The 25,928-nt window shown below is 42.1% G+C and overlaps 1 protein-coding gene across 7 annotated transcripts in view; it reads left to right on the top strand.

Annotated features, from left to right (window-relative positions):
* FRMD4B (FERM domain containing 4B) overlaps positions 1-25,928 on the top strand; it is a 375,301-nt gene that overhangs the window by 166,053 nt on the left and 183,320 nt on the right. Inside the window, exon 1 of one of the 7 annotated variants that reach the window (XM_019711729.2) lies at positions 24,898-25,541. The exons of 4 other annotated variants lie outside the window; for them this stretch is intronic. In XM_019711729.2, the coding sequence (XP_019567288.2) occupies positions 25,380-25,541 (162 nt within the window). In that variant the 5' untranslated portion in view covers positions 24,898-25,379. Of the gene's footprint in view, positions 1-24,897; positions 25,542-25,928 lie in introns of those variants that run through there. 2 more of the 7 variants (XM_074313268.1, XM_074313263.1) reach the window with 2 other exon arrangements.

Here is a 25,928-nt window from a genome sequence, read left to right as displayed (position 1 = left end):
GAGACAGAACATTTCCAAGTCCTCATGCTTCTGGCAAAGGGATTTGCCCTGTATGATTCATATCCTATGGGATGAAAAATAGAATTCAGAAACCCAATGCTGTCAATTCCTCCCTCTCTATCCTAAGTTTGAATGGTATTGCTGAGGCTCACTTATAATCATCCAAGTGTGTCTCACTTCAGACTGAGGTGGGGTGGTTAATTGTACTTTTTTGTGAGTTGAGTCATATTTGTAAGCACTCTCAGGGCAATGAGAATTTAAAGGAGTTCTAGGTTAAACCTACTCGTATTTGAAGAGGCAACTGAGAATTTAAGCATAGGTTGCACACGGGTGACTTCAAGTTTGAATACTGTGTGAATTGGTTGCCACCACACAGGACACTGGGATGGAGTGTGTATATAGCTAGTGACTTGTTCTGCTGTGCTTTGCTGTAAAATCAGATCTCTGGCAACACTGGGCCACCATTACCACTTGTCAACACTCAGCTAAATGGCCGTGTCCCCCTTCGATCGGGCATGCCATCTCCAGTTTGCCACAGGAGAACACAGCCACATAGATTTCACCTGGCTGACCCTCTAGGGTTTGCAGCCCCTGTTCTAAAGGCCAAGTACAGATTTTCAAACATTAAATTTGTGTAAAGTACAGTTTTCTATTATAGTAAAAAATAGTGTTCCCTTTTTGCTTTGTTCCACAACCTTCCCATTATTTTATCGTATTAAAAGAGAAAGCTGTGCCTTCTAGGTAAATTATGATGTTATTTTCCTTCTCAGCGGCCAGTCCTAGATCATACCTACTTCCTGTGTCATCTGAGGACATGAGTTTGACAGTCCACCCCTAGGTGGAGTGTTTTTCCAGAAACAGCTTCTACACACACTGCATACACTCACACATACTTGCACTCACATCCATACTTGTCACACTCATACTTACACACACATTCATATTCATACACTCATATATTCACACACTGACTCTTTTGCACAAGAATGTCAGTAGAATGTACAGACTTACGGGAAGTTCAGAGATGCAATGCAACCTGCATTTGGAACTTGAAGTCAGTCAGACTTGGTTGGTGGCAAACCATTCCAAAAGGAACGTCAGGACAGAGACACAGTTAGGAGCAAGAGAAGGGCTCAGAGAGGAAGGTAGGAAGCTGCCAAAGTGAGGTTGTATCCCTTTGTCCTTTTGCTGCACAGCCAGAGGGCAGCAAGCCAGGGTCTGTTCAGTGAACTAGGAAATTGCATTTGTTGTCAGGAAATCTGATCTGTTTGAGTAAAGGGTGGAGTTTTTGTCATTGCTGGGGGGTGCGGGGTGGGGGGGTGTCTAAGGGTCCTGGAAGTAGAAGAATTCAGATGAGCAATATAAACCCCAATGTAAACAGTAAGGGGCGTTTATTGGCTCATGGAACTGAGAAATACAGAGTTCTAATTTCAGGTGGGGTTTCATCAAGAGGCTGTCACAGTTCTCTGAATTCTCCTCTCTGCCCTCCCTGCACTGTGGGCTGTATTGTCACATTTTCTTCCTTAATTGCAGCAAGCTGTTTAATCCTCACGCCTGTGCCTTACATATACAGAGAGGGTAACTTCCTCCAGAATTCCAAGCAATAGCTCTGAGGCTCTAATGGACTGGCTAACTAACGTCCAGGTTCACTCACTTGCCAATTGGTTTATGCCCATTAGGTTTCCCCCTGAAGTAGGGACTGGGGTCAGCACGTGAGTTGTGTAGGGGTGGACAATGTTTAAAACTAAGGATTTTCACACCAAGAAGGAGGATGGATGCGGGTGGGCACAGCTCCACCTGCCCAACCCCTTGGCAGTAGCTCATTATGTTCCTCGTGCCTTATTGGGACGGATGAATGAGACATTAACACCCTTGCTCTTGAGCCATCATTTCCTTTCTGTGGTAGACTTGGAGAAAGATAGCCTTGCCTGAGAAGCGCCCTGATGGCTGGTTTCCTTTTCTTCATGAATTCTTATGTGAAATTACTGCACAGCCCAGTAGATTTGCCTGTCCAATTTAAGGAGAGAAGTTTAGGCATTTGGCTGCAGGGTCATGATTAAACCACAATTTACTAGTAACCTACTCCTTCTTCCTTTTGCATCCTCTGCTTTACAAAGAAATGCTGAACAAAGTGGAAGCCAATGTCCGGCTAAGACAGTCTGAGTGGTAGAGTACCGGACAACACTTCACTGAAACCGCCCCCCCCACCCCCAGCCGGGGACTGTCCCTGTAGACACTGCTGTACATACGAGTATATTCCTCCTTAACAACATCAGGAAGTAGGCAGTTTTCTCTCTATTCACAGATGATAAACCAGAGCCTTAAAAGGGTTAAATAAGCCCTCCAACGCCATCAGGCAGGTGTGTGCGTGGGGGGTGGGGGGGAAGCAGAGCTAGGATTTTTATCCCAGCTTGGGGAGAAGCTGGCTTGAGCCTGAGCTTCTCACGTGCCTCTCTCTGCGTGAACTCTCTGAGGTCCGGTCCTCAGGTGGGACTTGGAGGCGAGCTCTCCAGGCTTCTCCCCCTTCTCCCCACTCGTAACCATCCTTGCTCTGAGAGTGGTCCTGTCCCTCTACCAAAATCCATTCAGTGTTTCCTCCCCCTAAGGAGAGCTGGACTTGCTTCCTGCCCATCTAGACCTACCCTGTCCGACCAGTGCAGCGAGCCCTGACTCCTCTGATTTCGCTTCCCCACTTGACAGCGTTTTCCACTCACAGCGTACACGCCCTGTGTTTCCCTCCATCACAGCTCTGCTCTCTGTTAGCTAATGTATTCCACAAAGTTGGTGGGTGGTTGTACGAAGTGTTCCATGAAGACAGGTTTACTTTTCAACAAGCGCCTTTAGGAGAAAGTGTCTTGCTCACTAGGTAGAATGTTCACACCAGCAAGATGGTGTCTTTGGGGGTGTTTTGCCCTTGAACTACCCTGGTAGGGGCAGCGGTCTTTTGCTTGCACTGGGGGAGTCCATGTGTGCATTACTGACTATTAATTGAAAGGAATGTTTCATGTCCCAGAAATGCAGGGTTCTCCATTACTTCAAGAGGTACTTTTCAGGTTTGCTTCTGAATTCCTTTCCAGACACGAATTTCCTCCTGATTTCACCTTCCCATTTCATCTGTGCATTATCTCTTACCCATGTCACTCATAATCTTGATTAGGGATCAGCAGGCCATGGCCTGTTTTTGTAAATAAAATTGTATTGGCACACAGCCATGCCTGTTCATGCATTTGTTTTCTCTAGCTGTTTTCACACTACAGTGGCAAAGTTGAGTAGTCATAACTGAGACCATATGTCCCACAAAGCCTAATGTAGTTACTGTCTGCCCTTTAAAGAAAAGATGTGCTGACGCTGATCTAGATCAGTAAACTCCATACGTACTCCTCCATGACCCCTAACCCCTTTTTCCCCCATATGACCAGGAATAAAAACCTCACATAGTCTGGGCTCCAAAAACAACAACAACAAAAATCAAATACCTGATGTTTGGAAAGGGAAACCACAATCTTACCGTCAGGCCAGTCTCAAGCAAAGCAAATGGGTGACATTTCTGCAACCACTCACTCCCTATTTCTGGGCCTCTGGCAGACATTGCTAATCAATCATAGCATTCTTTCCCACTTAGTCTCAGATTCCTTCTTCCAAGCAATGCCTAGGCAGCCACTACCAATTAATCAGAGGTGGCATTGGAGTGGAAAACTATTTTTATCCCCAGTCCAGTGGTTACCATCAGATCAGAGAATCACATAAGGCAAAAATTATGTTTAATAGATAATCCTGGAACATCATGTCAGAGACAGACATAATATCTCTTGTTAAGTCTAGCTTTGGAACTTAATCCATTGTTTCTGTTTCTTTGACTAAATACCAGATGAAGTAGTTGGGCTGTGATTAGGGACAGCATTGTATGAAAAATACCTCCACTTCCTTTTATTACCTTTTTATTAAATGTATTGGGATGACCAATGTCAGTTTTGGGGTATAGATTTCAAGTTTACAATTCTGTAATCCATCATCTATATATCATATTGTGTGTTCACCCCCCAGAGTCAGTTCTCCTTCCATCACCATATATTTGACCCCCTTTACCCTTTTCTTTTACCCCTTTTACCCCTTACCCTCTGTAACCACTAAACTGTTGTCTGTGTCTATGAGCTTTTTTTTAACTCAAAAATAGATTTTTACTTTTATTCTATTTTATTTCTTATTAGAATTAGAGGCAGTACCTTGATCATTTATTTTTATTAGTTTCAGATGTACAAAGTGACATAATAGACATTTGAACCCCTCACAAACTGGTCACCCCCCTCCCCCAAGCTACTACCCCTCTGACATCTTATGTAGCTGTTACAGTACCATTGATTATCTTCCTTACGCTGTACTCCACCTCCCCGACTATATATATATATCAGAGCTAACACAAAAAATTATTTTAGTTCAGCTTCAGTTCTACAGGGCATTGGTCATGCATCTACATAATCTATGAAGTGATCCCCTTGATGAGTCTCGTACCCATCTGGCACTTTACATGATCTTTACAACATTGTTGATTATACAAGGTCAGACAATTAAGTTCACGAACTTGTTACAGCGATGTTGCTAACCATTTTTTTATATCAAAAGGATTATTCATTAATGAATTTGTACCAACTAGACAAACGTTAACCAAGTTTACTATTTGGAAATGCTGCAAAGGCTGCATGAACAAGTTAGATGACCTGAACTTTTTGCCAACAATTCATGGCTCTTGCATCACGACAATGCACCAGCTCACAGGGCACTGTCTGTGAGGGAGTTTTTAGCCAGTAAACAAATAACTGTATTGGAACACCCTCCCTACTCACCTGATCTGGCCCCCAATGACTTCTTTTTTTACCTGAAGATAAAGGAAATATTGAAAGGAAGACATTGTGATGACATTCAGGACATCAAGGGTAATACGACAACAGCTCTGATGGCTATTCCAGAAAAAGAGTTCCAAAATTGCTTTAAGGGTGGACTAGGCACTGGTGTCAGTGCATAGCTTCCCAAGGGGAGCACTTTGAAGGTGACCATAGTGATATTCAGCAATGAGGTTTGTAGCACGTTTTCTAAGATGAGTTCACAAACTTAATTGTCAGAGCTTGTATTATGAGTTTTGTTTCATTGTTTTTTTATCTTCATCTTTTGTTCCTTTCAGTTTTATATCCCACATATCAGCGAACTCATATAGTTCTCAACTTTTTCTGTCTGACTGATTTTGCTTAGCATAATAATCTCAAGATCCATCCATGTTTTCACAAATGGCACTATTTCATCTTTTCTTATGGCTGAGTAATATTCCATTGTGTATATATACCACACCTTCTTTATCTAATCATCTATTGAAGGACACTTCAGTTGTTTCCATGTCTTGGCCACTGTAAGTAAAGCTGCAATGAACATCAGAGCACATATATCTTTACAGATAAATGTTTTTAGATATTTTGGGTAGATACCCAGAAGAGGGGTTGCTGGATCATATGGTAATTTTATTCTTCATTTTTTGAGGAACATCCATACTGTTTTCCATAGTGGCTGTACCATTTTACATATGAGGGTTCCTTTTTCTCCACAGCCCTCCAACACTTGTTATCACTTGTCTTGTTGATGATAGACATTCTAACTGGTGTGAGGTGATAGCTCATTGTGGTTTTGATTTGCATTTCTCTAATAGCTAGTGCAACTGAATATTTTTTCATATATTTTTGGCCATTTGTATGTCTTCTTGGGAGAAGTGTCTGTTCAGATCCTCTGCCCATTTTTTAATTGGATTGTTTTTCTTTTTTTGTTGAGTTGAGTTTGTCTTTTTTGTTGAGTAGCCACTTATTGGAGGACTTGTTTGCAAATACCTTCTCCCATTCGGTTGGTTGCCTCTTTGTTTTGTTGATGATTTCTTTTGCTGTGCAGAAGATTTTTAGTTTTATATAGTCCCATTATTTATTTTAGCTTTTACTTCCCTTGCTATTGAGGTCAAATTCATAAAATCCTCTCTGAACCCAAGGTCCATAGTTTAGTACCTATGCTTTCTCCTATGCAATTTATTGTTTCAGGTGTCCTATGTTTAGGTCTTTGACCTATTTTGAGTTAATTTTGGTACATGGTGACAAATAGCAGTCTAGTTTCATTCTTTTGCATGTGGCTTTCCAATTTTCCCAGCACCATTTATTGAAGAAGCTTTTGTTTCTCCATTGTATGTTTTTGGTTCCTTTGTCAAAAATCATTTGTCCATATATATGTGGGTTAATTTCCGCTTCCCAATTCTGTTCCCTTGGTCTGTGTGTCTGTTTTTCTGCCAATACCATGCTGTTTTGATGATTGTCACCTTGTAGTATAATTTGAAATCAGGGCATGTGAAACCTCCAGTCTTGTTCATCCACCTCCTTGTAAATAAGAGATTCATTGCACCGTGCGGTGCTCACTCTGTGAGAATCACCCAGGACTTAGGCCCACTGAGAATGTTCTTCAGTCCCTGTCAACATCACACATGTTGAGTGGCTTTATCGGTGGAATCACGGGCACTGTTTATGTTATTTTTTTTTCTCTCACAGCTTACCCTTACTCTCACTTTTAGCTATGCTCCTGTTGTTGAATTCATATCACGTAAAAAAAACACATAGGAAGTGTGGCCAGGGGGTGAAATGTGGCCATCTGTATTACCACATCTTCCTTAAACCCAGCCACATTCACCTTGTGTTCGGGTTTATTCAATTTTCAAGAAGCCCTCAAAAGACACTCTTCTCAATTGATGGATCAGATATGTGTTCAAAAACTTGACATTAATGGTGATAGGTAAGAATTGGCTAAAGATAGGTATCCATTGACAGCTGTGGGGACCTGCCCCAAAGGCCATATGTGCTGCCACAAAATTGATTGAACCAACTTCTGAGGAGGAGGAGGTGATAGGTAGGTTGCAAATGAGGAGGCAGTTGCTTAGCAGTTTCTCATTTCTTTTTTCCTCCTGATGGTGGAGGAGACGGCAGGAAGGAAAGTGAATATTTTACAAAGGAAACAGGTCAACGCTATTTAAAGGGTCAGTCGGTGGGAGAGATATGTTCCTTCTCACTGTCTGAGGAGCTGCTGGCTAAGCCTATGGGAGTGATGACTATTGACTGAAAGGACCCAGACACACTGGGAGACCATTGGCATCTAGACAGCAAGCTTGTGTGCGCCACTGTGGAGTGTTGGCTGGAATCCAGCACCGGCTTTTCCAAGGACCATAGTTCATTGAATCTGGTGTTTTAAAAGTTGAGCCAGTGAGAGTGTGAGCATGCCTTTAGCCATTTAAAAATATTAGGCAAACCTTGGCAAAAAGTTTCAGCATTTGGCACCTGTCTTTTTGTGTTGGATTTACGGAAAACGAGTAAGGAGTGTCTTCTCCAATAGCAATGGTGAGGGCCTTTTTAATAATGTTTCAAGCTTTTAGATTTATGGGAATCCCAATACAATTTAGAATGTGATGTTATTGATATTCTTTGGGTGAAAAAAAAAAAAAGCAATGCATCCCTTCCTGGAACAGATGGGAGAATTTAAAAGTATGATACCCAACGTGTGGTATAACCAAATCATTGAAAATGCAAAAGAATTTTATTGGAAATTACTCAATGTAAAGGCTTTAACAATTAATATGATGTGTATCCTGGGGTACTGTTTCACTAAGAGGGACCAAGTTAAATTTAAGTTTCAGTTGGATGGGCTGCCATGGAACTAGAAGGCCCTTTCCGCAGACCAGAAAGGAGATCACCATGGATTATTTAATAATTTCTGACACAAATGAGGGAAGGACTGGAAAACATGGTATTGGAGTAAGTCAGACATCATGGTGTATTCCAGAGCAAGGATGTCATGATTTAGCAATGGTTTGCCGTTAGCTTGGATGTTGATTTGTCTCAAAGACCTTGTAGAGAACATCTGCTGCTGTCCTTTTACCCTTTCCTTCTGGTAACAGGAACTCCTTTACTGGGGGAAATGTTCTTTCCACACTTGTGACCAAGTTGTTCAGTAGAGGGCTACCAATCATGGTACCCATCCTTTCTGGACCTTGGGATGTGTCCTGCTTCTGTCTGAGCCAATCACTATACACACTCCAAGCCCCTCCACCCTGGCCACATGCTTTTGATAGTTAATCAGCATCCTCTCCCATGATTTAACATACTGAAGCTAGCAGGGAAGAGCATTCTTTTTTCTCTGATTTACGGGCTATAAGGATATGCCCTTGGAGCAGCCTTTAATTGTGGTTTTATACCCTGTTCAGATAGCACACCTGAGAAAATGAAAGAACCGTGCAAAAGAAGCAAGGACAAGGAAAAAGAAAGAAAATTCTTGGCATCCTCAAGGTCCATTTGACAATGCCTGTTCCCTAATCTGGTCATATAAGCCAATAAATTCCCTGTTTTTCTTAAATTAGTTAGGATTATGTTTCTGTCATTTACAGGCAAAGAGCTTTGACAAATGAAGATATTAAAGCCTCTGTGTAGCTGGCACCCCACATTTCTCTCCTAGGATGCTTGACCACGTTTCTAACCCCTTTCACTCCTGCCTGCTTCAGCAGGCTGAGTGCCCGTTGCTGTGCCAGCCCTGTGGTAGTCCCTGAGAATAAGACTGTGAGGAAAACAACATGGCCCCCACCCGCTTGGTCGACGTACATGGATGTAACAAAGGCTCTTGCACCCTACTTCTGTTCCTGTGGAGTTTTGGGTTCTGAACCACCTGACTCACCTTCCCCTATGCCTTGTCCTTTTTTGTTGGTGTCCTCATTCCCAACTGCTCACATGAACTTGGTTTTTTGTCTTTCTTGACCTACTTTGTGCCCAACTCCACCCAGCACCAAGTGCTAACCTCACTGATCTGCCTTCCTTGTTGACCTCTGGGTACCCCATGTCTGCCTCTCTCCAGGCTCTGAATCTAACCTGTCATTCTCTTAACCTCCCTCTGCCTCAGTTTCACCATCTGTAAAACAGAGATAATTATAATACCTATTTCATAGGTTGTGGTGAGGATTAAATGCTTAATGGGTGCTTCATAGCTAGAAATCAATATAGAGCAATTGTAGTTATCTCATACATCTAACTCTAATAAACAGGTTAAATGTAGAGTCACATCTTTCCTTCTTAGTATTAAGAAAATGGTATTAAAATGATCCTCTAGATTATAAAGCCTGTATACTTTTTAATTTTTCAGAGTTCTGTTATTGGACAGAAATCTCATGGGAAAAATATATTTGCATTGGATTTCCTATTTAACTTTTCTTTAAGAGAATGCAGAAGAAAATATCCTTAGGAATAGGCTTGTCTCTGATTCTAGATAGAACTAAAATGTGCAAAGAGAGACCTATGTGTGTGTGTATGTGCATGCATACACACGTCTGCTTGCATGCACACATGTGGAATAGAGAGAAAGAATACTATACTATATTTAATAAATGGACAATATTTGAACTTGTAAGGAAGGTCTGACCATGTCCTTATACCTCTTTTATTTTCAAGCTTGATTGCATTAGATGCATATTTAAGGTTTCTACACATCAAAACCTGTCCAGCCTGTTTCTCCTTTCTGTGAGGGATCCTGTGACTGTATGTGAATAGTGTCCGATATTTCATACTCTCAGGGGTAAGCAGTAATGGCAGGAATGGAGTCTGTTTTTCCACTTACCTGATGAAAAAGTGTTCCCTCCTTCCTTGTTGAAATTTCCCTATCATTGAGCCCCTTACTTTGCAAGGAAAGGACCTCTGGTGGAATCTGTATCACACTGGCATTCCCTTTGTATTTACCATTAAATGAATTCTTTAACAGCGGTAACTGCCCAGTTAGGCCATTGTTACAGTGGGGATGCTGATAATACTTCTGAGTTGTTGGGGATATTAGGATCAGTTGGTGGGTGGGAAAGTCCCTAAAGTCAATGCCTGACACATAGCTTCTTTTCTCAGGGATATCAGGAAGGAGTAAACCTCCCTTTTCCGAGGAATATCTGTGTGCCCATTTGAAGCCCCTGAATCCATGCTAAACCTCAAAGCACTGTTGTGATCTTAGCAGTTTGTGCTAATGAAATGGTGTGGATCTCCCCTAGCCTTTGTGTCTCACCGGTGTAGACATTCGCACGGCATCGTCAGGAGTATCTACACATCTAGCTGCTACTGCATGTCTTCCTGGATATCCCCTGGATACACCAGTGCTGTTCATCTTTGGCATTCTGCACGTTAATAATTAGTCCCATAATCCAGACCTTTCAGTACTGTGCCTCTTTTGAACAAAATAATCACTTTGGATCTTTTTCACCTGTTTTTTAGCCAGCCATTTCTATGCTTGCATTTCCTGGGTTCCTCATCTTTTTTTTGTTGCTGTTTGTCATGTACAATATTAATAATATGTTGAAGTCAATTGTAATACTATCTCCTGAAGCCAACAAGCCCACCTACCTTCATGTCGTAGTATCTATAATCTGCGTTGCTCATTTGGTATTAGATGTCTAGGAGGCCTAAAGCTGACTGGAAAATTCACTTTGTACATCTTAAGTTGGATAATTTGTTCAACTTATTCCTACATATGTGAATTAGGCCCTTACTATATGTACAATATTGTGCTAGCCCATGGAATACAACGATAAATAAATCATACATCTTGCCCTTGACAAAGCTTCCAGTCTAATGTCAAGTGTGTTATTAAAGATCTCCTAAAATAACAGAGAGCCACACATTAGCGGGATTACGAAGGAAACACATCACCTCAAAAACGTAGGCTTCCTGAGGCAGGGAAGCTCCAGCTCTCACACGATGCTGGGAGGCTCCAGTTTCCATTCTTGGTGAGTGTCTTGCTTAAATCGAATCTCTGTTGGCTTCATCCTCAAGCCGGCAGCAAGGTGACTCTAAGAGTTCCAGGCAAAGTTTCCCAGGAGCCCCCTCAGTAGACTTCCCCTTGGGGCTTAATGGCCAAGATTGGGGTACCCTTTCCTATGCCAAGCATGTGGGGAGGAGAATGGGGTACCTTAACTGGCTTAGGCTAATTATTTGGGGTAGAATGGATGTTGGGTCGTTGTCCCATGACCACAATAGTTGGACAGACATGAGAAATGAGAAATTCACTATTATGTGGTGTGTGCTATGATAGGTGTCTCTATGAGATTCCAGAAGAATTATCTATACATAGCCAATCATATTTAATCATTTATTGATGAAAAACATTTTTGTTTGTTTGTTTGTTTGTTTTATGAAGCTAAAAGCTGTTCTGAAGTCTGTGTAGATCATAGTGAATATATCCGCTAAAGTCTGCACCTGTGCTTTCTACCCTGGGGTAATACACTATCCTCCTCGGGGTATTGGGAGGTATGCTATGAGATTATGGGAAACTAAACAACTAAAACAAATAAAAACCCATGGTATTAATTTTTAGAAAGAAAATCCAAGATATATTGTGAAAAAGAATGTAAAATCCACATGAATCTTGAATCTAAAGTAGGTAAATTCAATTTCTGGTTGCTAAAATTTCTTTGGGACCTGCCCCTGGTCCCTGATGGTACATATTCCCTCCTCTTTAGCATGCAGTTTACTTGGATGGAACATTGAAGAGCACCGGTCTCTGTAAGTTTTCATTATTGTAGAAGGAAATTAAATTAATATGGATGCTCTCCTTTCCGCAAAACCATATTTCAATGATTGTGGGCTTTTGAAAATTCTTCTCCAGCTTAAACAAAATCTGATATTTATGGTACATTTATCATGTAAATATAATGTCTGTATTTTATGAGGTTGGACAATTAAGCTCGCGAACTCATCCTAGAAAAAGTGCTACATACCTCATTGCTGAATATCACTATGGTCACCTTCAAAGTACTCCCCTTGGGAAACTATGCACTGACTCCAGCACCTAGTTCACCCTTCAAGGCAATTTTGCAACTCTTTTTCTGGAATGGCCATCAGAGCTGTCATCGTATTACCCTTGATGTCCTGAATGTCATCAAAATGTCTTCCTTTCAATATTTCCTTTATCTTCAGGTAAAGAAAGAAGTCATTGGGGGCCAGATCAGGTGAGTAGGGAGCGTGTTCCGATACAGTTATTTGTTTACTGGCTAAAAACTCCCTCACAGACAGTGCCGTGTGAGCTGGTGCATTGTCGTGATGCAAGAGCCATGAATTGATGGCAAAAAATTCAGGTCATCTAACGTTTTCATGCAGCCTTTTCAGCACTTCCAAATAGTAAACTTGGTTAACTGTCCAGTTGGTATAAATGCATAATGAATAATCCTTCTGATATCAAAAAAGTTTAGCAAAATTGTTGCAACACGTTCACGAACTTAATTTTCCGACCTTGTATATAGTATTTCTATGCTACATATCTTAAATTACTTATTTTAATTTTTTTTTTCCTCCCTGAAACTGTATAGTAGCTTGTATGGAAAATGGCGTTCAAAATGGAAGTAACGAATACCAGTAATTGTTGATATTCTCTGCACTCTTGTAGTTAATCAGTTAACAGACTTAAGTATTCTATTTTAGAAATAGAAAACAAATCCACAGGGCACTTGAGTTCAAGTCTCCTTATCCTGCTCCTAGCAGAACTTGAAGTAATAGAAACAGAACTACTTTCTGAATGTCCCAAAGCACTTTTGAAAGGGGCTTTAGAAAACTAAGTCACTTAGGAGTACAAATATGTCTCGGATAATCCCTGCTGCTGCTGTCAATACCTACTTGAGTCAGGTCAAATTAAAATTAAGATGGTTCAGCTCCAGATATCTGACACGCCACTTCTTTCTTGGCACACAGTGTCCCTAATTGTATTAGAAATATCTCACACTTAGGCCATCTGATGGCGTTCCTGAGGCTCAACCATCTCACGCCAGTGTTGTTGTTTCTCATCCAGTGATTTGTCCTAATCCAATACCGGCCTCATTTTTCTACCCTTTTCTTCCTTGGAAAATGCTTCTCAACCTAAGAGTAGGTTCCAAGCTTTATGATCTTGACTCTCAGTCAGTTCCAAACTCTCTTTTAAATCACCCTAAGTTTTTAAGTGAGTGAAGTCTCTCTATTTGTGGACCCATGGGTAGCTTTTACATGTCCATGTACTCAATTAACCAATTTTTTAAGTTCCCACTATGAGCCAGACACCATGCTAAGCAATGGAGATGGAAAGGTGACAAGACAAGTGGTCCCTGCACTCATGGAGCTTCTGGTCTGGTGGTGAACGGGCATTAAGCAGGTAATTTGAAATGTGATGATGATTAAGGAGGAAAAGACCAAGCTACTGTGATGGAACGCTCACCTGCATTGGGGCTCATTCAAACTAAGGCTGGACAGATAAAGGGGAGTTCATTGGATGGAATCCTGGGGTGCAGAAGAGTATTTGGGACTGAAGGAAGAGCAAATCTGAAGAGTCCAAGGCAAAAGAGTTGGAACACAAGAGACCAGTATTGCCTTCTGTAATGAAGCAGAACATGGAACAGAAATATGGGCAACAAGCTTGAAAGGTTATTTAGAGTGACAGAGCAATCCTTGTAAGCAGATCTCATAATTTGAATTACTTACTGATTTCCCATTGCCCTAAAGCCCAAGTTGAATGAATATAGAGATGTTAGAATACAAATTCATAGAGTACCCTGGATCTCTGTTTGAGCCATTCCTTGTTTTGAAGGACATTGGAGTGAATGAGATGGAGTGCCAGGCTTCACATGGGGCCCTCATTCTCAGGTTCTCAGCAGATTAAAATCCAAAAGCTGTGCACCATGGAAGCTGGACCACACGCACAACACCACGCTCTTCTAAACTGTGGGGAGTGTGGTGAATGGAATACCAAATATGGACCCACTTGGCAATGGATACAAGCAATTTCATTTGCTGTTTAAGTAAAGTATGCGAATTGGGAAAAACAATCTAATAATCGTTGCACTTAAGTTCTTCCCTTAAGTCTCATTTGTTCCAAATATGTATTATTTTCTTCCTTTAAATCCAATTTTACTATGCTATCTTGAATGATTTCTCTAGAAGTACTTGAGTTCTAGTGATACGGTATTGCTTTTTCCTGCTATTTCTTTATTCTTCTTAAATAGCTTTTTCTTACGTACAGTGTGATGTATATGTTTGGATAACAACAGACTATGTCTGGAGGGGTACACAAGAAACTAAGCATAGCAGTAGTCTTTGGGGAGGGGGAGAGGTGGGGCTGCCACTTACACAGAGCATTTTCTTGTGGCTTCGATGGAAAGGACTCTCGTCAGAGCCATCAGTTCTGTCTTACCCGGCAGCTCAGGCTAGATCATAACCCCTACTCACTGCCTCAGCTAGATGCCACTGTGCATTAAACAATTTGAATGGTCTTACGTGGCAGCCCTGGAATGAGGAGCTGGGAACAAGGATGAGAGAGAGGCTTACATTTCACTCACTGAATAGCCTTTTGTATGATTACACATGCATTTCAAAATTAGAAATTAAAGAGTAATATGTGCGGATTTAGAAAACCAGGAAGAGAAGGCTCTCCCCCCAAGTAAACAAAAATCATCCAATGATCCCAACCCAGAGATTACTACTATCAATAATTTTATATATCATCCTCTGGTTTTTGTTTTTTTTTTCCTATATGCATGCACTCTGTTTCACAATGGAATTCACGTACAGTACCTTTTTCCTGCCTTTGTTTTTACTTTGTATAATAGGCATTTTTTTCCAATCAAGAGAAATTTGAATACCATTTTCTAAAGATATAAATACTGTATACTCATTGTAGAATATTTAGCAAATATAGGTAAAGGGTTAAGATGTGTTATATGTTTTTATACCTTATTTTGGTTAACAGCTTTATTGAGATATATTTACATATCATGAAGCTCACCTGTTTATGGCTGTCAGTATATTTCAGTATATTTACAGAATTGTGCATTCATCACTTTAGAAGATTTTCATTGTCCTAAAAAGAAAGTCTGTACCCATTAGTAGTCACTATTTTCGCTTACGCTGTAAACTCACTCAGCCCTGAGCAACCACTATCCTAGTTTCTATCTCTATAGATTTGCCTAATCTGGATATTTTATATAAGTGGAATTATAAAATATGTGGTCATTCATGACTGGCTTCTTTCACTTTGCATAGTGGTTTTGAGATTCATCTGTGTTGTAGCACATATCGGTATTTCATTCCTTTTTTTAGTTATTTACTTTTTATTGTTTGCTTGATTGATTATCATTTTTTCTTTATTTGTTTTATTTATTCACATACCACAAAATTAACCATTTTCAAGTGTACAATTCAGTGGTTTTTAGTATATTCACAAGATTGTGCAACTATCACCACTATCTAATTCCAGACTGTTTTTATTACCCCATAAAGAAACTCGATAGCCATTAGCAGTCACTCCACATACCCCAACCTTCAAGCCCCAAGCCTCTGACAACCAACAACCTCCTTTCTGTCTCTCTGAATATATGGCCTTTGGTCTGGCTTCTTGTACTCAGCATAATGTTTTCAAGATTCATCCATCTTGTAACGTGTCAGTACTTCACTCCTTTTTATGGCTGAATAATATTCCATTATATAGCTCTACCATATATTGTGTATCCATTCATCAAGTGACGTTTGAATTGTTTCCACTTTTTGACTCTTATTAATAAAGCTGCTATGAATGCTTGTGTCCAAGTTTTTGTGTGAACGTGTATGTACTTCATTCCTTTTTATTGTTAAATAATACTACATTATGTGGGTACAACTTTTTTGTAGTCTATTCATCAGCTGATAGACATGGGTTCTTTCCACCTTTTGGTTATGAATAGTGGTGCTATGGACATTTGTGGACAAGTTTTTAAAAAACAAACAAACAAACAAACAAACAGAAAAACACACTTTTCACTTCTTTGGGGTACATACCTAGGAATGGAATCACTGGGTCATATGGTGATACTACGTTTAACCTTTTTTGAGAAATCACCAATCTTTCCCATAGTGACTGCATTATTTTACATTATTGCCAGTGATATATGAGGGTCCCAATTTCTTCACATCTTTCTCAATACTTGTTACTGTCTGCTTTTTCTATCATAGCCATTCTAGTGGGTGTGAAGTGGTATCTCATTGTGGTTTTGATTTGCATTCCCCTAAAGATTAATGATGGTAAGGATCTTTTCATATGCTTACATAGACATTTGTGTATCTGCTTTAAAGAAATGTACATTCACATCCTTTACCCATTTTTTAAATTGGGCTGTTTGTCTTTTTATGATTAAATTGTAGCTCTTTATATATTGTGAATATAAGTTCCTTATCAGATATAAAATTTGCAAATATTTTCTCACAGTCAGTGTCTTGTCCTTCCATTTTCTTCACAGTATTCTTGAACGCACAAAAGTTTTTAATTTTGATGAAGTCCTATTATAAATTTTCTTCTTTTGTTCCTTATGGTTTTCATGGCATATTTAAGAAACCGTTGTCTAACCCAATGTCACAAAGATACCCAATTATGTTGTTTTCTAAGAATTTTATAGATTTAACTCTAACTTTTAGTTCTTTGATCTAAACTGAGTTAATTTTTGTATATAGTGTAAGGTAGGGGTTCAAACTCCTTTTCAGGACCTAGCCAGTGGTCCCAGCACCATTTGTTGAAAAGACTGTGCATTCCCATTAAATGGTGCTGGCACTCTTGTCAAAAATCAGGTGACCACAAATGTGAGGATTTGTTTCTGATTCTATTTTATTGACCTATATATCTCTCCGTATGCCAGTACCATGATGTCTTGATTATAGCTTGTAAGTCTTGAAATGTGATCTCTTGAAAGTAACACAACATCCAACTGATATCAGCTTAAACTATGTAACACAATCTATTATTTACATCTCATTACCAGTCCTCTATAAGTAGGCTGCTCCTGAGTTGATTTGACATCTAAAGGTCATCAAAGACCCAGACCTTGACCATCCTCTTTTCTACTGTCTTTGCTATTAACATATGTTTTTAGTCATAAGATTAGTGTCATAGTTCTAAGTATTGCATCTTCATACAACACTGCCTCGCAAGCAGGAATCAAGGAATGTGTTAACAAAATTCTCGGGTTGTTCTATCTCTTCAAAGAGGGAAATCTTTTCCAAAACTCTTTAGAAAGCTTCATTTTATATCTTATTGCCATAATGGGGTGTCATGCCTTCCCTTAGACCAGTCATAGATGATCCCAGGGGCATGGAAAATGGCCACCCACAAAATCAGTCTCTGAACAGGGGGTAAATGCTGATGGATAGATAGCCAACACTATCAGCCAAAATACATAAACATTCAAAGAAGAAACCAAAATTATCTGTAAGGCCACCAAACTGGATAATAATAGAAGCTTCTTAGGGTGAGGAAGTCTACCTTAAATTTCTTTGGTGCCAGCTCCATCCGAAGTGAAATCCCTGTTTTCTTTCTCTGTTTTTGAGTCAAGATTAGTTGTAGTTGTTTTCTTCATTCCTCTCAAATTCTGCCTGGAACTCTCTTGGTCTGAAGAATACACAACAGTTTTCTCAACTTTATAAAACATCCATAGGCCTGTAGCATGCTACTTTTGGCTTTTTTTTTATCTTCAATTTGTTTTGTAGTTGAGAACAATATATTGTTACTGTCAACCTTTAAGTTAATTTTAGGATAGCACAATGCAAGAAATTCTTTTATGTCCCCCCCACCCCCCCGTTTTGTGGTTTTTTTTTGTGTGTGTGTGTTTTTGGATTCTAGACTTTGATTTTATTTTGCTCTTGCTGCTGAGGGCCAAATAGTTGAAATTCCTAGCAATAGTCCTGCCAAATCATTCTGTGTTTTTCAGTAATACTGGGAAAATGATCTATTTTTTATAGCCTATTGCCCATATTTGATTTCCAGAGTATACCTGGCCTTGAGAGTTTTTACTGCTTTGCAAGGCATTGATCTTGGCTGATTTTAGTTTTTCATTTAAATACAATTATCTGCACATAGGTAGAATGGTAGATCCTTGGAGAGCCAAGGCTTTTCATATATCGTTTCATTTTCCTTCTGCCATTTAGTGTATAGAATTGAATAACTACTCTCTTATCTCCCATAAAAAGAAAAATGTTACTTTTCATCATAGATATTCTTCTTATTGTTATTTTATTCTTAATTAAATTTGGTAAACCCAAAGGGTGGACATTTTGTTGCATTCAGTTCCTGGAGTAATAAATAAGTCCTAGAGCCATCCATATCCGATAAATTTTAGTATGAAGCAAGGCAAATGATAACTTATAAAAGAAATTTTCCTTTTCTCTCTCAGTTAAAGTAGGGCTGAAAAATTGACAACTACACCTTTTAAAAATACTTTTAAATGATTTTACCCACTGATCACTTGCAAATTACCCAGCTTCTCTGTGCGTCAGTTTCTTTATTCATGACATGGAGCCAGTAATAACTTTCTCCACTGGACCTTGGGAGAATATTGTGAGAACCAACTGATATTGAGATATGTGAAGCGGCCTTTATTTATTTAAAATTAAAGGATGCTAGACCAATTTATTACTATTTTATTTTTGTCATTTTTGATGTGCATGTAAATTAGGTATAAGAAAAAGGTGACAAATTATGGGAGTGGGACATAAGTGACAAGATTGATACTATTTCTTCTTTAAAGAAGAAGGTCATCCATTTCCCTCTGATCTACCTGGCTTCCTTGGAGCCAGCAGCCAGGTGCATGCGCATCTACCAGGTGACTTCTAAAATTTGACCTGGCTGGAATTTCCAACACATATTCAGTGGGTTAACTAGTAAAAATGGATATGCTATGAGTGTAATGTGTGGCTCTCTTTTTTGTACTTCTTTACGCCATAAAGACAGGGTGCTCCTTTTTCCTTTGAACGAGGAGAATTTGATTTAATAAAGTAACAGATGAGGCTTTTGAGGAAGATGGGAAGCTTTGTTTTGTTTTTTCTTCTAGAAGTATGCCCAAGAATAGAAGCTGGATAGATGCCCTAGTGCTTGGGTATTATTTAGTTTGTGGTGGTTTTAGCCCTTTGTGAAGCCAAAAAGCCATTCAGTCAAAAGGCAGCTGTAGATCTTGACCAGCTTACTTACCGGTCAGCCTGGACTATGGATGACCAGGGCTGGTTCCCTCCCCTCCAGGATCCCACTGCTTCTGTGTGCTCCCTTCCGTCTCCTCCTGCTGGAAGCCAAGACTGACGGAAGCACCTTGCTCTCCCAGCCAAAGGGAAAGAGGAGAGAAAGCAGGAGAGGAGGGAAGTGCAAGACGACCCAGCCTTTGGTTATAGTGGGATTGAAATAGAACTTGTCTCACCACAAGCCCTCCTGCCTCCTCTTTGGGACTGGATGTAGAAGAGGGGAGGGACATACAGACCCCCTGCGTGAGGAGCCTGCCTCTGCATAGTTGGGCAGCCCTCCCAGAGACCACCAGAAGCCCTTGCTTTGAAAGGGGCACCTGCGCCCACCAAACATTCACCCCACTCTGTGTGTGAAGGCCCCGTGTCCTATGTTGACTCCTTCAGCTTAGTTGTGCAGACATTCCCACAATCCTACCGTAAGTCCTTTCTTCTCACCCCAAAACTGTGCAACTGCCTCCCAGTTGGGTTCCCCTAACCCTGAAATGTCCCCTCCTGCCATTTCCCCTGCAGTTCTACAAATCTGGGACCCTCTTGCCGTTAAGCCATAGTCCTCACGGCTTGCTTGCCCAGGACCACTGTTTGTGGCACCCCGCCCACCACCTAGCTCTCCCTACTCAGCCTTTGGGTCTCAGCTGCACTTTCACACCCTCAGGGAGGCATTTCTGACCCTGCTCCCCACATCCTACATCACGTGCCTCTGTTAGAACCCCGTAGCCGTGCCTGCTCCTTTATATTATTTGTTCAAACATCTGCCTTCTCCACTCTTGTCTAAGACCCCCTTAGACAGAGATCATCTCTGTTTTGTCACAATGCATTCTAAGTACTTAGTTCCCCGCCTGACATGTAGTAACAACTCAATACATAATTTTTTAATGAACGAGAGTATGTATTTTGGGAATGGATGAACTTCTTTCTGTATTCACTGTTGAGACAAAGAATCATTCATTTGCCTGTTCAATAAACATTTATTGATTGCCTGCTGTGTGCCAGTCACTGAAGAAACAAATATGAATGAGGCCCTGTCCCTACTTCTACCAGTTTCTGAATGGGGATGGCTGCCAACCACCTGGGGACATTCAGAAGCATGTGGAAGTGCTTTTTGTTGCTGTCATAATCACTGGGGCACTGCTGGCGTGTAGTGGGAAGATCCCAAGGTCACTAATGGTTCTCCAATGTGTGGGGTACTACTGCACAAGGAGGGTCCATTGCAGCCTCCACCTCTCCTGTCGGGGTTCCTCACAGAGCTTATAGCCCAACAGAGGAAGGGGCTCCAGAGGGGCAGTATCCTGGCATGTGTGCGACGAGAGATTTCCCAGCAGTGCGTGGCCCTGTAGGTGTACCAGCACTCCATGTGGGGTCGTGTGGGACAATCTGTGTTCAGTATGGTTGAGAAAAGCTTCACCCCTACTAGGAAGCCTCTACTTTCCATGAAACGGCGACGCCAGAAGTGAAAGTAACAAACCATAAATAGCTTATGAGGAAAATGACCATCCTAATTCTTGTGATAATGATCCCAAAAAGGTTAGCGAAGATCATGGCAATGGCATTTCAGTTCTTTCTCAAAGCGTGTACACTCTGCTGAGTTTGTGAAAACTATTATCAAGTGATTGTGGCATTTCTTTCTCAATCTGCCTTTTGGGGAGAAACAGCAAGAGGGAAGAATGTTTCCCCACAACAAAAGTCATGTGAAAGAAAGAGCAGAGTATAGTGTTTAACTAGACCAGGTTTCCTCCATCTTTTCACGGCTGACATTTAGGGAAGAATGCTTCTCTGTTGGGCAGACTGTCCTGGGCATTGTAGGATGTGGAGCAGCACCCCTGGCCTCTCCCCACTAGGTGCCAGTAGCACCCCCAGTCGTGACAACCAAAAATATCTGCAGACATTGCCAAATGTCCCAGGGGCCGATGTGTGTGGTGTGTGTGTGTGTGTGTGTGTGTGTGTGTGTGTGTGTACGCAAAATTGCCCCAAATTGAGAGCCATTGAATTAGACCTTGTTTTCATCTCCCTCCAGCCCTAAGTCAGACATTCATGGTCTATCAGAATTTAGCCACACTGGCTTTTCAGTTATGTAGAGTACAGTTTAAAAATGTACCCAGGCATTAGGTGAATCCTGTCTTTCTGATGGTCAGAGAGGACCACTGGGCGCTGCTACATGACCAACCGGCCATCTCGCTCCAGAGACAGGGTTTGGCGTTTGTGCTGTCTTCCTGACATTGTGCTTCTTTTCCCGCTGACTGCTCAAAGGAGAGCCTACAGGAGCCTCAGGGATAAGGGTGATTTTCCCATCTGTAGCAGACCTCCCAGATGTATGAGTAATGCTATCCCCTAAAGCATCTTTTTAAGCCTCTGGAGAAAGCTACAGGAAATTACAGTGTGTTGCAGGAACTCTGATGCTGGAGAGAAAAGAAAATCCTCTTCTGAAATTAAAAAAAAAAAAAAAAAAGCAAGATAATTTTGAAGCTAGCTTGATTTAGCTTCCTTTCCACAGGAAATGTTGGACCAGCCCCAAGGGTGTGTGTCTGGGATCTGGTGTGTCCCACGTGGCCAGCCCATTTTAAGAATGATGCCACGCTTGGGTCGCTCTTTCCTCCACTGTTACACGTCTGGGTCCACTTGCCATCCACTGCCAGTCCCTGGTGTGCAAGAACTTGCACTTCCTTCCCTGTAAAATCCCACTTGCCCTAGAGCTTTGAACTCATCCTCCAGGAGAGGAAAGCTGTTTGGATAAGAAGAAGCATCAGTGTTGACAGCAGTGGGAACAACATGTCTTTTCCTTGCCTCCAGCTTTGAGCATACACTACTTCTCTGAGTCCCCAGGAAAGGTTGGCTATGGTGGGAAAGATAGAGCTTCAAAAACTTGAAGTTCTTGGGAACTTGAACAAGAGTGGCAGAACCACTCCCCAAAAGAAGTTACCACTGACTTTAACAACCAACACACAGAAAGGGATAGGAAAGCAGATATAGATAGTTTTTAAATGTGGTTTGTTTGTTTTTGTTTGTAGTTTTTTTTAAAGATTTTATTGGGGAAGGGGAACAGGACTTTAGTGGGGAACAGTGTGTACTTTCAGAACTTTTCCAAGTCAAGTTGTCCTTTCAGTCTTAGTTGTGGAGGACGCAGCTCAGCCCCAGGTTCAGTTGCTGTTGTTAGTTGCAGGGGGTGCAGCCCACCATCCCTTGCGGGAGTTGAGGAGTCGAATAGGCAACCTTGTGATTGAGAGCCCGCACTCCAACCAACTGAGCCATCCCGGAGCTCAGCGGCAGCTCAGCTCAAGGTACCGTGTTCAATCTTAGTTGCAGGAGGCAGAGCCCACCATCCTTTGCGGGAGTGGCACTGACAACCTTGTGGTTGAGAGCCCATGCTCGAACCAATTGAGCCATCTGGCCACCCAGGAGCTGAGCGGCAGCTCGTTGACTTCATTCTAGTTGCGGACAGCTCAGCTTGCTGGCCCATGTGGGAATCGAACCGGCAGCCCCATTGCCCAGAGCTCACGCTCTAACCAACTGAGCCATGCATCTGCCCTAAAACGTGGTTTTTTAAAAAACACATTTTACTTACACTGTTTTATCTGACTACAAAAAAGAAAGAAAGAAAGGAAGGAAGGAAGGAAGGAAGGAAGGAAGGAAGGAAGGAAGGAAGGAAGGAAGGAAGAAAGAAAGAATTCCTGATTATTTTCTTTGGGTGCTTACCCTTTGCTACCCACTATACTAAAACTTTATACAGAATATTTTACTTAATTGTCCCCCAAACTCTATGTAATGAATTCTGGTATCATCGCCATTTTATAGATGAGGACATTGAGGCTTTGTGGGATTAAAGAGCTTACACAAAGTCCCACAGGTCTTAAGGAACAGGGACTTAAGTCTGGTGTATCCCTGTTAGGAGACTTAGCTTCTAATTACTGTGACCTATACCAGAGGTTCTCTAACTCTAGCATGGATAGGAACCCCCCAGAGGCTGCATGGGAACTCAGATCCCTAACCTCACGCCCCAGTTTCTAATTCTGCAGCAGCCCGAGAATTTACATCTCTGACAAGTTCCCCAGTGATGCTGCTGGTTCAAGGACCACACTTTGAGAATCCATATCATACCACATCTAGAAAATCATGTAAGCACCAACTTTGGAAACTTTGAATGACAATGACCAAGGTTGAAATTGACCGCTGATGTTAGACCTGTGCGTGAACAGGTAACAGCCATGGTGCTTCTAGAGCATGTCTTCTGAGAGAGAGGATGGTATCATGAGACAGAGATAATTGACCTGTTGTTGGTTTTATTCTGGTATTCCCTTGGCTGCCCAACATTTCTGAGAACACAGGCGCCCAGCATCATAAAAAAAAAAAAAAAAAAAGGAATGTACCACCACTATTCACTCTTACAAATAGGCCATTTTTGAAGTTCAGTAATTTTCCATTAGAAGTATGACATTTGTTTTGCAAACGATACTTAGTTTATTCTATTTTGATTCAGTAAGCCCTAGTGTCTTCTGATTCTGTATAAACGCTGTGATTGTTATCTTGGAGAATATCATCAGAATGTTAATACTAATAAGCATATAGAGCTGATTTACTATGAAGAAAGGTTTGCAGATCTTGGATCAGATCTTGTGTCCTATTAAAATTCAACAAAGACTCTTAGGCAATTGTATTAGTAATAAAAAGAAGCAAGAAGTAGTAAAAAGAAGAAATGTCATTTCAATGTTTCCTGGTTATAGTCACTTTGAAAACAACAGACACTTTGATGACAGATTTTTGTGTTCTTTTGACTGATCGAGTTTCTCCTGAATTAAGATTTCAACGGCACATTTGAAACCTGGAATAAACCTGATTTACTTATAGATAATCTGTTCTGAAGCCTTCAGGAGAAAGGTTTTGGTGCCTTACCTGTCTGCCACTTAATAGCAAAGATAACAGCCCAGGTGTGAAACTGCCAGTAAAATACAGGGGATTGTCTTACATAGGATTCAGGAAAAAAACAGCATCCTACAATTGGCTGCAGCGCTTTTGCTATGAGAAATGTTACAGTAGTATATGGGACTGGAAGCTACACATATTCTGAAGGAAAATAGAGACCAGTAGTATGTGGGACAGAATTCTTGGGCTCTCTTTTCCAAATGCCTTAGGCGATATCATTTGTGGGGCGAACTGAAAAAACAGCAACAACAACAACAACAACAACAACAAACATTATCTGGTGACCTCCTGAGTGGTGGAAGAGTTTCCTTGGGTGTTAAGTCCAGAATGAACTACCTATGCAGGTTTGTTCTGGGAGCTGCTGCTAGGTATGTCCAGAATCGAACCAAAAGTTCTCTTGTGAGCTTCTATTTTCCAGCAAATAGTAGCTGGAAGCGATCTGCTAAAGACCAAGAACCCTGTTTGTTTTTCTCATAAACTGACAGCTGCATGGGAATTAGCACAGGGCGAGAGGTGAGGGAACCGGCCACCTGACTGGCAACAACAGGGAGGTTGTCGTTTTTTCAAGACCTTCAAGTTAGTACCAAAGGCGGGTTCTGGTGCTACGCACACACTGTTGCTTTGAGACTGGTGTCTTCGTCTCCTGGCTCCAGCACAACCAAGGAAACATTCAGGGCTGTTCCCCCAGGAGTGGGGTCCAACGGGATGCTGCAGAGGATTATTTTTCCTACTGCATTTGCGGTTGCCCAGGGTATTTATCAGTGGGGACACAGCAAGATACCAGGCAAAGACCCCGTAATGTGAAGTAAGATGCACCCCAAAGGAGATTAGGAAACTCGGGCCGGTGAGCGAGCTCGAGCGTGCGCGCGCGTGTGTGTGTGTGTGTGTGTGTGTGTGTGTGTGTGTGTATGCGCGCGCGCGCGTGTGTGTGTGTGTGTGCGCGTGTGTGCAGGACGTACAGGCCAAGTGCGCTGAAATGCAGCTCTCCTCTTTGCCTGCAAAGAGTTGCTCCACTGCCCCCCCTGCCCGGCGCACTTACGGAGCGCCAGGGGGAGTCCTCGCCGGCCAGGGCTTCCCGTGCCCCGGGAGAGCGGAGGGCTCGCCTAGCGGAGCTTAGCGCAGCCTGCTCGGCGCTGCCAGCGAGCAGGCGGGGGTGGACACTGGGCTTCTGTGTGCCAGCCGCAGCCGTTGGTTGGCTGGCGCCCAATCCTGGGGCATGCCGCCGACGCCTGACCAGCCCGCACGGTGAAAGACCAGTTTAGTGGAAGGCTTGACCCCCGGCAGCCAGCGGAAGCCCGCGTCGGGAGCCCAAGCGGTGGGGCTGCTGGGGTCCGCTTGCTGGGCGGCAGCTGCGGGAGCCAGGCACCCCCGGTTCCAAGGAAAGGAGGAGGCATGGCTTCTGTGTTCACGTGTGGAGTGGAGGACTTGCTGTTTAGCGGCAGCCGCTTCGTGTGGAACTTGACCGTGTCCACGCTGCGGAGATGGTATACGGAAAGGCTGCGGGCTTGTCACCAGGTGCTGCGAACGTGGTGCGGGCTGCGGGATGTGTACCAGGTAAGGCAGGGCACGCGGCGCCCGAGGGCACTTGCAGAATGCCAGGAGCTCGTAGGAAGCCAGTTCCACCTGTATGATTTTATTCTCTCTCTCCCTCCACCTCTGTCTGTTTAAACTCCTAGCGGGCCGCTTTTCTCTTGGGTCAAATGCTTAGCAGCTGTAGGTAACTGCCTGATCAAGCTTGTGAATTTTTCCCATTGGACATGGGGGGCACTTGCGAATTAGTCCTCAGCATTGGCAGACATCTGTTGTGGGGTGATGGTGTACTGGCTGGCACTCAGCTAAGAAAGCTATAGCTTTGCAGCAGAGGGTCTGCAGGAAGCAACCTTGACATTCAAATGATTCCTTCTTTTTTGTTTCATTGGGGGTTGGAGGTAAGCATTTCTG

This window comes from Rhinolophus sinicus, linkage group LG10 (genome assembly GCF_036562045.2).
Source record: "Rhinolophus sinicus isolate RSC01 linkage group LG10, ASM3656204v1, whole genome shotgun sequence".
Taxonomy (NCBI): domain Eukaryota; kingdom Metazoa; phylum Chordata; class Mammalia; order Chiroptera; family Rhinolophidae; genus Rhinolophus; species Rhinolophus sinicus.
Note: the sequence above shows the minus strand (reverse complement) of the source record. Positions and strands in the feature narration are given on the sequence as shown.